Source organism: Entelurus aequoreus, linkage group LG07, assembly GCF_033978785.1.
Source record: "Entelurus aequoreus isolate RoL-2023_Sb linkage group LG07, RoL_Eaeq_v1.1, whole genome shotgun sequence".
Classification (NCBI taxonomy): domain Eukaryota; kingdom Metazoa; phylum Chordata; class Actinopteri; order Syngnathiformes; family Syngnathidae; genus Entelurus; species Entelurus aequoreus.
The window spans coordinates 4,515,805-4,531,853 of NC_084737.1; the positions used below are offsets into that span (position 1 = coordinate 4,515,805).

At 38.9% G+C, this 16,049-nt stretch overlaps 1 protein-coding gene across 4 annotated transcripts in view; it reads left to right on the forward strand.

Annotated features, from left to right (window-relative positions):
* The window catches only part of clcn6 (chloride channel 6), an 83,147-nt gene that overhangs the window by 39,120 nt on the left and 27,978 nt on the right, over window positions 1-16,049 (forward strand). For 2 of the 4 annotated variants that reach the window (XM_062052444.1, XM_062052443.1), the window contains exons 18-23: window positions 3,512-3,698; window positions 6,620-6,780; window positions 9,071-9,227; window positions 11,393-11,500; window positions 11,559-11,684; window positions 11,744-11,828. In XM_062052444.1, the coding sequence (XP_061908428.1) occupies window positions 3,512-3,698; window positions 6,620-6,780; window positions 9,071-9,227; window positions 11,393-11,500; window positions 11,559-11,684; window positions 11,744-11,824 (820 nt within the window). In that variant the 3' untranslated portion in view covers window positions 11,825-11,828. Of the gene's footprint in view, window positions 1-3,511; window positions 3,699-6,619; window positions 6,781-9,070; window positions 9,228-11,392; window positions 11,501-11,558; window positions 11,685-11,743; window positions 12,463-16,049 lie in introns of those variants that run through there. The other 2 variants (XM_062052442.1, XM_062052445.1) reach the window with 1 other exon arrangement.

Sequence of the window (16,049 nt, forward strand, 5' to 3'; positions counted from 1 at the left end):
GCTGGGCCACCTGGGGATAAACCACCTGGGCCACCTGGGGATAAGAGCAGCTGGGCCACCTGGGGATAAACCACCTGGGCCACCTGGGCCACCTGGGGATAAGCCACCTGGGCCACCTGGGGATAACCACCTGGGGAGAAGAGCAGCTGGGCCACCTGGGGATAAGCCACCTGGGCCACCTGGGGATAAGAGCAGCTGGGCCACCTGGGGATAAACCACCTGGGCCACCTGGGGATAAACCACCTGGGCCACCTGGGGATAAGAGCAGCTGGGCCACCTGGGGATAAACCACCTGGGCCACCTGGGGATAAACCACCTGGGCCACCTGGGGATAAGAGCAGCTGGGCCACCTGGGGATAAACCACCTGGGCCACCTGGGGATAAGCCACCTGGGCCACCTGGGGATAAGAGCAGCTGGGCCACCTGGGGATAAACCACCTGGGCCACCTGGGGATAAGAGCAGCTGTGGCACTCTACCACAGGTGTGAAAGTGCTTTTCACTGAGGGCCACATGGCACTTACGTTTGGCCCCAGAGGGCCGCTTCTAACAGTGAATACTATTATTATAACATTTTTCATGCATTTTATTAATAGATTTTTTTAAAAACTTAAATGTAAATTAAATATGGTAAGTTGCAATATTTTCACCTCAAAATGTAGTATATATTACTGTATACGGAAACACAGTACTGCTGTTTTTATGGTAAAAAAAGGCAGCTTAGTTGCCAGAATTTACTGTAAACTTTACATTTGTTTTTTTACTGTAAATAAAAAAAACCAGAAATTTTATAGTAAAATGTTGGCACCTGAGGTGCCAGTTTTTAAAAAATTTTTTTTTACCAGAAATCGACAACTGTAGAATTTTCAGTGTATTACTGTAAATGCCAAAACGGCATCACAGTTTATTACGGTAAAAGTTTTTTTCATTTCGATAAAAATGCTGTAAAAAGCACAGTAAATGTCACAATTTGACCATGAAATCTATTGCTACTTTTACATTGCACAATTTGATGGATAACTTGCTTTGAAATCATTATTATTAGTTTTTATTTCTATTAAGAGAATGGTTTGATAATATATGTTTGCATAATTAGACAATATTTAATCCAGTACTAAAATATGACTGAGGTGTACGCCCACAAAACTAGCTTCATAAACTCTAGCAGTTAACGTGCTGACAGGCAAGTATCAAACTATTTGAAGCTGAGGCGTATTCCTGAAAAATTAGCTAAAATAATATTAGAATGCTAACTTTTGTGCCGCGGGCTGTTTAAAAAAAATGAGCTACTTTGGACACTTTAAAGGTTTTGAGTTCATTTGCTGATTTGGATGTGACATAATTTGCTGATTTGGATGTGACATAATTTGCTGATTTGGATGTGACATAATTTGCTGATTTGGATGTGACATAATTTGCTGATTTGGATGTGACATAATTTGCTGATTTGGATGTGACATAATTTGCTGATTTGGATGTGACATAATTTGCTGATTTGGATGTGACATAATTCCATTATTGACCATATTTGCATTTTCTGAGTCGCAGATTTGTGGGTTTTCCTTTTCTGCGAGCTATAATCACCAAACTTGAATTAAAGTCTTGTACTCAATGTGTCCTGAATCAGTCTAACTTTATGAACGCCTGTGTCAGGTTTAAGCACCAAACTATCTATTAAACAGAACAAGAAGCAAGGAATCAGGCAGAGACAGAGTTCAATTTTGCTCATGAGGAGAACGCATGGAGCTGCACACTCAGTTACAGTCTCACCCTACGCTCTGAGGCACAGCCCACGCGCTCCTCTATTTATTCAGTTTGGGAGTTCCCTAGTTACATGGCTGAGGCTGCTTCTAAAGGGAGGGGTCACGCATTATGCAAGCAGCTCAGTACGCACAATACGTGATTATTCAGATCGGAAATGTGCTGGGGGCCTTGTGATTGTGCCCTGTCTCTGCTTTGTCTGCCTGCTGATGATACGTCTTATCTTCGTTGAGGTGCTGGTTCGTCCTTGGCTGTTAGCAGGCTGAAAGACAGAAAACATCTGCGGCGAGGCCACTCCTAACTTGCAGTGGAAGATAACAAGTTGTGTGCCCTTGCACCAAAAGAAAAAGTACAGCTTGAGCACAATAGATAATAACTATACCAGGGGTCAGCAACCTTTTTGAAAGCAAGAGCTACTTCTTGGGTAGTGATTAATGTGAAGGGCTACCAGTTTGATACACACTTCAATAAATTGCCAGAAATAGCCAATTTGCTCAATTTACCTTTAACTCTGTTATTGTTAATAATTAATGATATTTACACTTAATTGAACGGTTTAAAAGAGGAGAAAACGTGAGACCAACGACTCACTGGGGTGAGTTTTTCCTTGCCCGTATGTGGGCTCTGTACCGAGGATGTAGTTGTGGCTTGTGCAGCCCTTTGAGACACTTGTGATTTAGGGCTATATAAATAAACATTGATTGATTGATTGATTGAGAAAACACGAAAAAAATGACAATTAAATTTTTAAACATAGTTTATCTTCAATTTTGACTCTTTAAAATTCAAAATTCAACCGAAAAAAAGAAGAGAAAAACTAGCTCATTCGAATCTTTTTGAAAAAATTTAAAAAAGAATTTATGGAACATCATTAGTCATTTTTCGTGATTAAGATTAATTTTAGAATTTTGATGACATGTTTTAAATAGGCTAAAATCCAATCTACACTTTGTTAGAATATATAACAAATTGGACCAAGCTATATTTCTAACAAAGACAAATCATTATTTCTTCTAGATTTTCCAGAACAAAAATTTTAAAAGAAATTCAAAAGACTTTGAAATAAGATTTAAATTTGATTCTACAGATTTTCTAGATTTGCCAGAATAATTTTTTTGAAATTTAATCATGATAAGTTTGAAGAAATATTTCACAAATATTCTTTGTCGAAAAAACAGAAGCTAAAATGAAGAATTAAATAAAAATGTATTTATTATTCTTTACAATAAAAAAAATAAATTTACTTGAACATTGATTTAAATTGTCAGGAAAGAAGAGGAAGGAATTTAAAAGGTAAAAAGGTATATGTGTTTAAAAATCCTAAAATCATTTTTAAGGTTGTATTTTTTCTCTAAAATTGTCTTTCTGAAAGTTATAAGAAGCAAAGTAAAAAAAATAATGAGTTTATTTAAACAAGTGAAGACCAAGTCTTTAAAATATTTCCTTGGATTTTCAAATTCTATTTGAGTTTTGTCTCTCTTAGAATTAAAAATGTCGAGCAAAGCGAGACCAGCTTGCTAGTAAATAAATAAAACTTAAAAAATAGAGGCAGCTCACTGGTAAGTGCTGCTATTTGAGCTATTTTTAGAACAGGCCAGTGGGCTACTCATCTGGTCCTTACGGGCTACCTGGTGCCCGCGGGCACCGCGTTGGTGACCCCTGAACTAGAGCGACGGCCTTGAAGCATAAGAGTTGTGTGATAACTTCTATATAATTATTCTAACAGCCTGTCTTATGTTTCATCTACCAAAGGTTGACGGCCAGCGACATCATGGAGCCCAACCTGACCTACGTGTACCCGCACACCCGCGTCCAGTCCCTGGTCAGCATCCTGCGGACCACCATTTATCACGCCTTCCCCGTGGTCACAGAGAATCGCCAGAACGAGCGGGACTTCATAAAGGGAAACATCCTGGTCAGCAACAACATCCACTTCAAGGTACTTCCCCTTCTTGGACTATTGATATCGCTCCTATCAGCAAACATGTACGTATCGCATTCAATGGGCTCGTGTCTGAAATCTGCGATACAAGCAGTCCACTTAACATCCAAACGTCCTCCAATAAGCACGCAATGTTGGTCTATTTTAGTCAAGTCGTTTACAAAAAGGTAAACATGTAGGCTACATGGAGCTAGCAGCTACACAACAGCTAAGCACACCACAATCCAACAATATTGCAGTGTAAAACAGCACATTTGTCAACATAAACAAGTATCAAATAATGATAGTTGCATATTATTTACACATACAAAGTCTCCAAGGCAGTGTTAGAAAGTATCCAGTAACAAACGTGTCTGCATCATTCAACTTGCCACATCAGGAGTTTAACTTTATGAGTTATTGTGGCCACTCCACCTTAACTTAAAGACAGCATAAGTGCATTCCAGAGGGTTAATAATAAATAGGTTAGTGTTTTTTATACCTACCATTGTTCTGTGTGACTTTTATAACTTTTATAACGTGTTTTTCCCAACAAAACTAAAGAAAAGTATGTTTTAGCGTTGGACACCAATACTCAGATCTCCAATATCGTTATGGTATGCCTGCGCTTCGTAGTGCTACACAGTTAAAAATATTGTACAAAAAACATGCTTGTTAATGCAGACACGTTTGTTACTGCGTCCTTTCTAATACACTTCAGCCTTGGAGACTTTGCATGTGTAAAACAGCACATTTGTCAACATAAACAAGTATCAAATAATGATAGTTGCATATTATTTACACATACAAAGTCTCCAAGGCAGTATTAGAAAGTATCCAGTAACAAACGTGTCTGCATCATTCAACTTGCCACGTCAGGAGTTTAACTTTATGAGTTATTGTGGCCACTCCACCTTAACTTAAAGACAGCATAAGTGAGCAGCTATCATTTTTTGATACTTGTTTATATTGACAAATCTGCCGCTACAGACTGCAATATTGTTCAATTAAGGACACTTATTACCTGTCTAGCTTGTGTGCTTAGCTGTCGTGTAGCTGCTAGCTCCTAGTAGTCTACATGTTTACCTTTTGTAAATGACTTGACTGGATAGAAGAAAAGACTTATTGGAGGGCAGGATTGATTTACATATCATTTGGAGCAACATCACATCAGGAGTGGCCAAACTTTGTTCACCAAGTAATATAAAGTCAACATATATGGGGGCCATTTTCATATTTTTTCATTTTGTAAAAAAAAAAAATGCTGAAAACAGACATACATCTTGCATGAGAGGAAGAGAGGAAGTAATTAATTTGCAATGCAGTCTGCTGAAAATAAATGAAAGCACCACTCTGCATAGCTGGGGTCAGAGTTGGAATTGCCACAAAACACAACACTGGTGGATAGAGCGTACCCCAAATTTGTCACGTTTCGTGTGTCAGGTAAACCAGGACAAATGGGGCCATATGAATCCTGTATTGCATATAGAAAGATGACACAGCTTTGTGCTACAGGTGACAAGGTCATGTCCTAAGTGCGGCCATTTACTCTGGTGTTCTTGGAATGTTGTCGGAAAAGAAAAAAGAGTGGAAATACATGAGAAAAAGATTACATTGTCATACTGGTAATAATACAACTGACCTGTAAGAGTCGTCCCCAACCTTTTTGGAACTGCGGACCAATCAACGCTTGAAAATGTATCCCACGGACCGGGGGTGTATGGTATTTTATTTTATTTATTTACTTATTTTTTGTCATAAAAAAATACAATCATGTGTGCTTATGGACCGTATCCCTGCAGACTGTATTGATATATATTGATATATAATGTAGGAAGCAGAAATATTAATAACAGAAAGAAACAACCCTTTTGTGTGAATGGGGGAGGGAGGTTTTGTAAGTTGGTGCACTAATTGTAAGTTGGTGCACTAATTGTAAGTTGGTGCACTAATTGTAAGTTGGTGCACTAATTGTAAGTTGGTGCACTAATTGTAAGTTGGTGCACTAATTGTAAGTTGGTGCACTAATTGTAAGTTGGTGCACTAATTGTAAGTTGGTGCACTAATTGTAAGTTGGTGCACTAATTGTAAGTTGGTGCACTAATTGTAAGTTGGTGCACTAATTGTGAGTTGGTGCACTAATTGTAAGTTGGTGCACTAATTGTAAGTTGGTGCACTAATTGTAAGTTGGTGCACTAATTGTAAGTTGGTGCACTAATTGTAAGTTGGTGCACTAATTGTAAGTTGGTGCACTAATTGTAAGTTGGTGCACTAATTGTAAGTTGGTGCACTAATTGTAAGTTGGTGCACTAATTGTAAGTTGGTGCACTAATTGTAAGTTGGTGCACTAATTGTGAGTTGGTGCACTAATTGTAAGTTGGTGCACTAATTGTAAGTTGGTGCACTAATTGTAAGTTGGTGCACTAATTGTAAGTTGGTGCACTAATTGTAAGTTGGTGCACTAATTGTAAGTTGGTGCACTAATTGTAAGTTGGTGCACTAATTGTGAGTGTATCTTGGGTTTTTTATGTTGATTTCATTTTAAAAAATAAAAAATATATTTTTTTAATTTTTATTTCTTGTACCAATCGATCCACGGACCGGTACTGGGCTGCGGCCCGGTGGTTGGGGACCACTGACCTATAACACAAGTTTTGATATTATGTAACGTCTGTTTGTAGCGTTTTTTTTACAAAATAAAATAAATATCAAAATGTCCCCCACGTACTTTTTGAGTTAATTTGCATTACTTTTGCATAAAATGTTCATCTTTTTCCTAATTACATTACGTCTTTCTGCTCTTTTTTTTTTTTACTTACGTTTTTACTGTTTTTCTGGAAAATATGTTGTGGTCCAAGAAGACTTGAGCGGCCACACTTTGGACCGCCCTGGTTCAGAGAATGCAAAATGTTGCTGTTTTTTTGTGTTTGCTCATGTAGAAATCCAGCATCGTGTCCCGCGCCAGCGAGCAACGGCGCCGCTGCCAGTCCATGAAGTCGTACCCCTCCAGCGAACTGAGGAACGTGTGCGACGAGCAGGCTGCTGTGGTAGAGCCGGCCGAGGAGAGAGAGGACCTCTTACAGCAGATGTTGGACAGGAGGTAAGGTACAGCACACTAAAACTGCTACACCCATGGGACTTTTCCCTCTACAGTCACCAGGGTTGCAACATTCCGGGAATATTCAAAGTTGAAAACTTTCCATGGGAATTAACGGGAATAAACATTGAATGCAACATTCTAGATCTTGCAGCATGATTATTAGCTAAAACAACCTGATTTCATGCAAATTCAGCAGAATTTCAACCCTGCACTGTGCATTCCTCCATCACACGTGCAGTGCATTCCTCCATCACATGCACAGATAATTCCCAGCATGCAACACACTATAGCAGGGCTATTGAGGCCACACTAGTATTTGACTTCATCCAGTCAGGTAAGTGTTGATGGGGTAAATATATTTGATCTATGGTATTTAAGTGGTGTAATTGCTTGTTACTGTATGACTGTAGACTACTCCAGCAGACTAGCTGTTCCTGTACTTGTTCAATGATTTTGGGGCCAATATCTCTAGCTAGCTAGGTTTATGTACCACCACAGTCTCATAATGAACCCAAAATATTTCTCCGTTAGCCGTGATGCTCATTTTCTCTATGTTAAATCCCATTCATTTATGCTAACAACGTTAGCGATCCGAATGTACCTTTTTTGTGATGTGTAAAGTTCAACTAAATGAAAAGGTGTAGTTTCCTCTGCCTTCTGTTCTGCTAGCCATTCTGTTGTCATACAAGAATGTAGCTTATAGTTTGATTTAGCATGTTCATTTATTCATCTAGCCTATTTCTATTCATTTGTCCATCAGTCAAATTGTTTTAAAGACTACTCCAATTGTTTAGCTGACTATTTATATCTGTGTGTGGCATTGCATTAGTCTTTTACACGCTTCTCATCTTATTCTACACAATAAGATGGACGCTGGCCAACTTTGAATAATCCAAAAATGGTCAACATTTCCAAACTTCCCGAGCTTAACTTCCGGAAAGTTTACGGAAATTTACCAGAAACTTTCCACCAATTTGCAACCCTAATAGTCACTAATCCATCGTTTTTATCTCTGTAAAAGTAAAAAACATTGTTTTTCTTTTTGATAATCCAGTGGTAAAAAGTCGGCTTCTCCATTGAAAATGTAAGCTACGTAGTGAAACAACTCCACAAACTACAGGGGAAACATCAACGATGATTGGTTGGTTTACGTATAAGAACATCATGATTGGTTACAATGATGAGTCACCATTGGTTGACATGAGGGACAGGCCAATCAGAGGCAAGATAAGGCGGGTCCTGGAACCAGGAAGTGAAATCACAACAAATGACGACCGGAGAGTGGTAGAAGAGAAGAGAAGATGTATATATAAAAAAGTAGTGCAAGATGGCAGAGATGTTTCTGTTAGCCATGTAGACCACGTCTAGCAAAGCCACCATGTTGGACACATTTGGACGAATGTAATAAAACATTCATTAGACTTGTTCACCATGGAAGACCAAATCAAAACTGGAAGAGGTGGAGTACACATTTAAGAACGCCAACAAAAATAAAGAGTGACACCTCTCACATCGAATACACAATCTTCACAGCCTGCGTTCAATTGGATGAGATGACAAGACATTATAGTTAGTATTGATGTTATTTGAACACTGATACAGTTAAATAAAGGAGGAGTGAATGTCCCAGTAAACAACTTTATAAAGAAGTTGTGACCACAACGTTCACGACACATCACCTGCTGCATGTTTCCTCTCATGGTTAACTCTCAGTCACAGCAGCTGATGGACGCTGTGTTGAGGAAATAAAAGCAACATCAAATAGTTGTCTGTATACTTTTAGTGCGGGGACAATATTGTCCACACCTGTCTCCATCCAAACAAGGCAGTGTCTCGGGAAGCCAGGGAAAATGAGGTTAAACCAAGCGCTTGGCTGCGTTTACTGACTTCCTGTTGCCTAAATAGCATTAATAAATGACGGTTTTTCAGTCATTAAATAATGAAATGTATTACTAACCGTCTGGAATTTTATCACCAATGATCATTGTAGCATTTATTAATACATCCCTCGACCATTAACAGGTAAAAAGTCAAGAGATGTTGGTCAGTTTTGTAGGGCAAATGACGAGGGCCGTCGTGGCTTTTGCTGCGGTTGCCGTGGTTACATTCGAGCCCTGGATGGCTTTTGCTACAGTGTAGCTTGTCTAAATGCTACATGTCATTTTCATCAGACATTATTTCTACTCATTATATTTGGACAGACCCCCGGCTTATTTTCAGTCTTTGTCATGAAGTTGAACCGACATGTCTGCTACTATTCACCTCCTTCAAATCATACTCATGTGTTTAGGCACATGCCATACCCCAACCTGTACCCAGACCAGTCCCCCAGCGAGGAGTGGAGCATGGAGGAGCGTTTCCGACCGCTCACCTTCCACGGCCTCATCCTGCGCTCGCAGCTGGTCAACCTGCTCATGAGAGGCGTCTGTTACGCTGAGAACCAGTCGGTAACAATCAATGTTGCTTTCAAAACCTTTAACAAATCAGGTCAAATGGCCAAACAGATTACAAGGTATTTTTTGCAAGTTTTACCCGGAAGTACCCGATTTTCCAGACTGTAGAGCACATAAGCTGCACCCACTCAATTTTAGAGGGGAACAATTATTGTCCAAATATTAGCCGCAGATAAATACGTTGTGAAATGTACCTTATTTGTTTCCAAACGGTGTCTGTGACAGGGCAGTAAAACAGCCGATCAAACAAAACATCAGTCATGGTCATGGACGCACTAGCTGCGCAAGCTAGCTCTCCAATCAGCTAAATAGACTCAATAACTCCACGCTGACCTTTTAGTGAATTTACTGAGGAATTTGTGAAAGTGAAACAATACAAAAAGAATATCATTGTAAGTTAATAATACTAACGCAGACACTTGTAAACGTGTTAGCTTATTAGCTCATGCTTACGACGCTAGCTTGATTACATTACGATAGATAGTATAATTTGTGTATACAACTGTTATAAGTGCACCTCTGCATAACATTGTATCCTTATTAACATTTATAAATAGTATCATTTGTCTACAAAATTGTTATAAGTACACCTCTGCACAACATTGTATCCTTATTAACATTTATAAATACTATCATTTGTCTACAAAATTGTTATAAGTACACCTCTGCATAACATTGTATCCTTAATAACATTTATAAATACTATCATCTGTCTACAAAATTGTTATAAGTACACCTCTGCATAACATTGTATCCTTATTAACATTTATAGATAGTATCATTTGTGTATAAAACTGTTATAAGTACACCTCTGCATAACATTGTATCCTTAACATTTATAAATAGTATCATTTGTGTATAAAATTGTTATAAGTACACCTCTGCACAACATTGTATCCTTAATAACATTTATAAATAGTATCATTTGTCTACAAAATGGTTGTAAGTACACCTCTGCACAACATTGTATCCTTATTAACATTTATAAATAGTATCATTTGTGTATAAAACTGTTATAAGTACACCTCTGCATAACATTGTATCCTTATTAACATTTATAAATACTATCATTTGTGTATAAAATTGTTATAAGTGCACCTCTGCATAACATTGTATCCTTATTAACATTTATAAATAGTATAATTTGTGTATAAAACTGTTATAAGTACACCTCTGCATAACATTGTATCCTTATTAACATTTATAAATACTATCATTTGTGTATAAAATTGTTATAAGTGCACCTCTGCATAACATTGTATCCTTATTAACATTTATAAATAGTATAATTTGTGTATAAAACTGTTATAAGTACACCTCTGCATAACATTGTATCCTTATTAACATTTATAAATACTATCAGTTGTCTACAAAATAGTTGTAAGTACACCTCTGCATAACATTGTAACCTTATTAACATTTATAAATAGTATCATTTGTCTACAAAATTGTTGTAAGTACACCTCTGCATAACATTGTATCCTTATTAACATTTATACATAGTATCATTTGTGTATAAAACTGTTATAAGTACACCTCTGCATAACATTGTATCCTTATTAACATTTATAAATACTATCATTTGTGTATAAAATTGTTATAAGTACACCTCTGCATAACATTGTATCCTTATTAACATTTATAAATACTATCAGTTGTCTACAAAATACTTGTAAGTACACCTCTGCATAACATTGTATCCTTATTAACATTTATAAATAGTATCATTTGTGTATAAAATTGTTATAAGTGCACCTCTGCATAACATTGTATCCTTATTAACATTTATAAATAGTATCATTTGTGTATAAAATTGTTATAAGTGCACCTCTGCATAACATTGTATCCTTATTAACATTTATACATAGTATCATTTGTGTATAAAACTGTTATAAGTGCACCTCTGCACAACATTGTATCCTTATTAACATTTATACATAGTATCATTTGTGTATAAAACTGTTATAAGTACACCTCTGCACAACATTGTATCCTTATTAACATTTATAAATAGTATCATTTGTGTATAAAACTGTTATAAGTACACCTCTGCACAACATTGTATCCTTATTAACATTTATAAATCCTATCATTTGTGCTGGTGTGATCCCACATTAGTAGTTTGTTGTCATGGTAACTTCCCCGTGTTGTCCTGTCAGAGTGCCAGCCAGCCCAGGTTGACGTACGCGGAGATGACAGAAGATTACCCTCGCTACCCCGACATCCACGACTTGGACCTGACCCAGCTCAGCCCCCGCATGATCGTGGTAGAGTTTTGAAGTGATGCCCATATTAGGTTCCCCAGATGACTTCCTGTGTCTGCAGGACGTGACTCCTTACATGAACCCGTGTCCTTACACGGTGTCGCCCAGCACCCGCATCTCGCAGGTCTTCAACCTGTTCAGAACCATGGGCCTGCGACACTTACCTGTGGTCAACGCCGTGGGAGAAGTGAGTCCTTCTTGTCCCTCAGCCTCTTTCTTCTTCTCACGCTTCATTCCCACTTCCAGATGGTGGGCATCATCACCAGACATAACTTGACCCACGAGTTCCTCCTGGCCAAACTCCGACAACATTCCATCACCATTTAATGGGGTTAGTTTTCTTAAGTTCTTCAACGCTCTTTTCCCCACCATTCCACTGGCCGAGACGGTCCAGGTACAGTCATGGTAGCACGTAGACATCTGTGAGCGTTGGACCTCAAAGTGAACGCTCTTGGCGGCTAAATAGCAACACGTGCTAGCTTAGGGATGGCTACTAAATTGGCTACTTTTACAGGAGGCAACAAAGCCAACCTCTCTGGTGGAAAAGTGCTCGAAAGCAAGCCTCCATGCACTAGCTCCATGCTAATTTGCATTAGATACGCCATATACATGCTACTGATTAGCATTAGCAATTTTACATGGCGACGTCAACACCTCCGTATTTGGTAACTCACAGTGTGTATAAAGTTCGATACTTACAGTATAAAGACTTTTTATGACGAGACTGGGACATTTAAGGTGATGGCAAAGACTACTTCCTGGCTGCAGCAACACGCTGAAATGACACTCAGAAGTGTAAGTAAATATTATGTGTGCAAATAAAAAGCCAAGTCAACATGTAGCCATGCTTAGTACCGTTACACAATTGTACTTTCATATTTGTGTCTTCTCATTAGCACTGATTAGTATACTTTTTCTTTGTATTTAATGATATTGCTTTGTATTATTAAAGGTGTTGAAATGATGACACTTGATTCTCTCATACACGCACATTTATAGTACATTTGAAATATTCCTACTGTACAGTACTTAGTGTAGTAACCCAGGGTTACCAAATGTATGAGCTCATCTTTATGAGAATCCCAAAAGAAGATGATACATTTGTACTCAAACCTTTACTTCGAAGTCATTCTTTCTTTACAATTGAAGTATTTATTTATTTATTTGTATTGCTACATTTCAAACAGAACAAAAGTGTGTTTTAGTACTTGGCTGATCAGCATTTATTAGTGGAAAGAGCCTTTTGATCTAAATATTCAAATATGCTTGTGTCATCATTCTCTATTTTACTTGAAGCTTTCAATTCTCTTCAAGTCTAAAGTCAGTGAGAATTTTGTCAAGTGCAAAAAATGTGACAACATTTCATTTGCATTTAAACTTTACTGACAATTTATTTAACAATCATAAATGTTATTTATTATGAGTTTAGTTGGAATGTATTCATAATTGTATGTACGTTTATTTTTCTTCAGTGTCCCTTCTTTTGCAGTATATTTGATTAGTACTTGCAATCAGCCTGACCTAAGCCTTGATCACAATCCAAGTAATGTTTTCATATCATTTAACGAGGTTTATTCTATTAAACTGCACATGTAATTATTGAAAATGATTGAAATGAAGAGTATTTGACTAATTCTGTGTTAATACTTTAGTGGGCCCCCAGGTCAAAATGTTTAGGAACCCCTGAATATTGGATCTTTCAGACCATTATTTTATTCAATAAAACGGACAAACTTTTATCATTTTATAACGTGGAATTTTAGAAAAGGTTGCATGAAGTGAATGAGTCAGGTAGATATGAAAATATTTATTATTAGACTTAGACTTCTTTTTTATTGTCATTCAAATTTGAACTTTACAGTACAGATAACATTAACCGTCTGCTGTCTTTAAGCTGAAGTGGAATGGTAATTGTTTTTTGGCGACATCTAGTGGCCACAATAATTCATGAAAGTAAGTTGACTGATGCGGACACGTTTGTTACTGGACTAATACTGCTTTGCATGTGTAAGTAACATAACTCTTGTTGTTTGATTCTTCTTTATGTTGACAACCTTGTCTAATGATAGCTTCTGTGTGCAGCTGCTAACTAGTCCTCGCACGCTGCAAGACTGCCTGTGTTGGACATGCAAGCTGCTAACTTAGCTGCTAACTAGTCCTCGCACGCTGCAAGACTGCTTGTGTTGGACATGCAAGCTGCTAACTTAGCTGCTAACTAGTCCTCGCACGCTGCAAGACTGCTTGTGTTGGACATGCAAGCTGCTAACTTAGCTGCTAACTAGTCCTCGCACGCTGCAAGACTGCTTGTGTTGGACATGCAAGCTGCTAACTTAGCTGCTAACTAGTCCTCGCACGCTGCAAGACTGCTTGTGTTGGACATGCAAGCTGCTAACTTAGCTGCTAACTAGTCCTCGCACGCTGCAAGACTGCTTGTGTTGGACATGCAAGCTGCTAACTTAGCTGCTAACTAGTCCTCACACGCTGCAAGACTGCTTGTGTTGGACATGCAAGCTGCTAACTTAGCTGCTAACTAGTCCTCGCACGCTGCAAGACTGCTTGTGTTGGACATGCAAGCTGCTAACTTAGCTGCTAACTAGTCCTCGCACGCTGCAAGACTGCCTGTGTTGGACATGCAAGCTGCTAACTTAGCTGCTAACTAGTCCTCGCACGCTGCAAGACTGCTTGTGTTGGACATGCAAGCTGCTAACTTAGCTGCTAACTAGTCCTCGCACGCTGCAAGACTGCTTGTGTTGGACATGCAAGCTGCTAACTTAGCTGCTAACTAGTCCTCGCACGCTGCAAGACTGCTTGTGTTGGACATGCAAGCTGCTAACTTAGCTGCTAACTAGTCCTCGCACGCTGCAAGACTGCTTGTGTTGGACATGCAAGCTGCTAACTTAGCTGCTAACTAGTCCTCACACGCTGCAAGACTGCTTGTGTTGGACATGCAAGCTGCTAACTTAGCTGCTAACTAGTCCTCGCACGCTGCAAGACTGCTTGTGTTGGACATGCAAGCTGCTAACTTAGCTGCTAACTAGTCCTCGCACGCTGCAAGACTGCTTGTGTTGGACATGCAAGCTGCTAACTTAGCTGCTAACTAGTCCTCGCACGCTGCAAGACTGCTTGTGTTGGACATGCAAGCTGCTAACTTAGCTGCTAACTAGTCCTCGCACGCTGCAAGACTGCCTGTGTTGGACATGCAAGCTGCTAACTTAGCTGCTAACTAGTCCTCGCACGCTGCAAGACTGCCTGTGTTGGACATGCAAGCTGCTAACTTAGCTGCTAACTAGTCCTCGCACGCTGCAAGACTGCCTGTGTTGGACATGCAAGCTGCTAACTGAGCGTCTAGTCTCTTACGTGAATCAAATCAATAATATAATTTGATATTTTACACTAATGTGTCAATCATTTCACACATAAGTCGCCTCTGAGTATAAGTCGTGACAGATTGTTTGCTAAACGTATAGCATGTTCTATATGTTATAGTTATTTGAATGACTCTTACCATAATATGTGAGGTTAACATAGCAGTTGGTTATTTATGCCTCATATAACGTACACTTATTCAGCCTGTTGTTCACTATTCTTTACACATTTTAAATTGCCTTTCAAATGTCTATTCTTGGTGTTGGCTTTTAGCAAATACATTTCCCCAAAAAATGCGACTTATACTCCAGTGCGACTTATATATGTTTTTTTACTTCTTTATTATGCATTTTCGGCCGGTGCGACTTATACTCAGAAAAATACGGTATATATGTACACTCATATATGTATGCATATTTATACACACACACACACACACACACACACGCACAGTGGACTGCAATTTGAATGTGCATTGGGAAAAAAAGTCTCCCAAATAAACGTCTCACAACTGGGAATCATTTGTGGTGGGCCACTATAAAGAGCCGTAGAAAAGACTAGACTCGTTGGCGTAGGTCGCATCTCCAAGACAAAGTGTGACTGAAAGATGAGATCACATCACACTGGATGCTAACCAAGTCACACTTTAGTTCATGCCAGGAAGTGTTGCTGCTCAGTCTGTGAGTGACAGCTTGGTGAGCGTCAGAGACAGACGCTCACTCTTTAATGTCCACTTGCATTTAGCACAACATTCACAGCACATGTGTGATGGTATGGGGGTGTATTAGTGGTCAAGACATGTTCTAGGGTGAAAGTGTAGAAGGCAGCATGTGTGATGGTATGGGGTGTATTAGTGGTCAAGACATGTTGTAGGGTGAAAGTGTAAAAGGCAGCATGTGTGATGGTATGGGGGTGTATTAGTGGTCAAGACATGTTCTAGGGTGAAAGTGTAGTAGGCAGCATGTGTGATGGTATGGGGGTGTATTAGTGGTCAAGACATGTTCTAGGGTGAAAGTGTAGAAGGCAGCATGTGTGATGGTATGGGGGTGTATTAGTGGTCAAGACATGTTCTAGGGTGAAAGTGTAAAAGGCAGCATGTGTGATGGTATGGGGGTGTATTAGTGGTCAAGACATGTTCTAGGGTGAAAGTGTAGTAGGCAGCATGTGTGATGGTATGGGGGTGTAT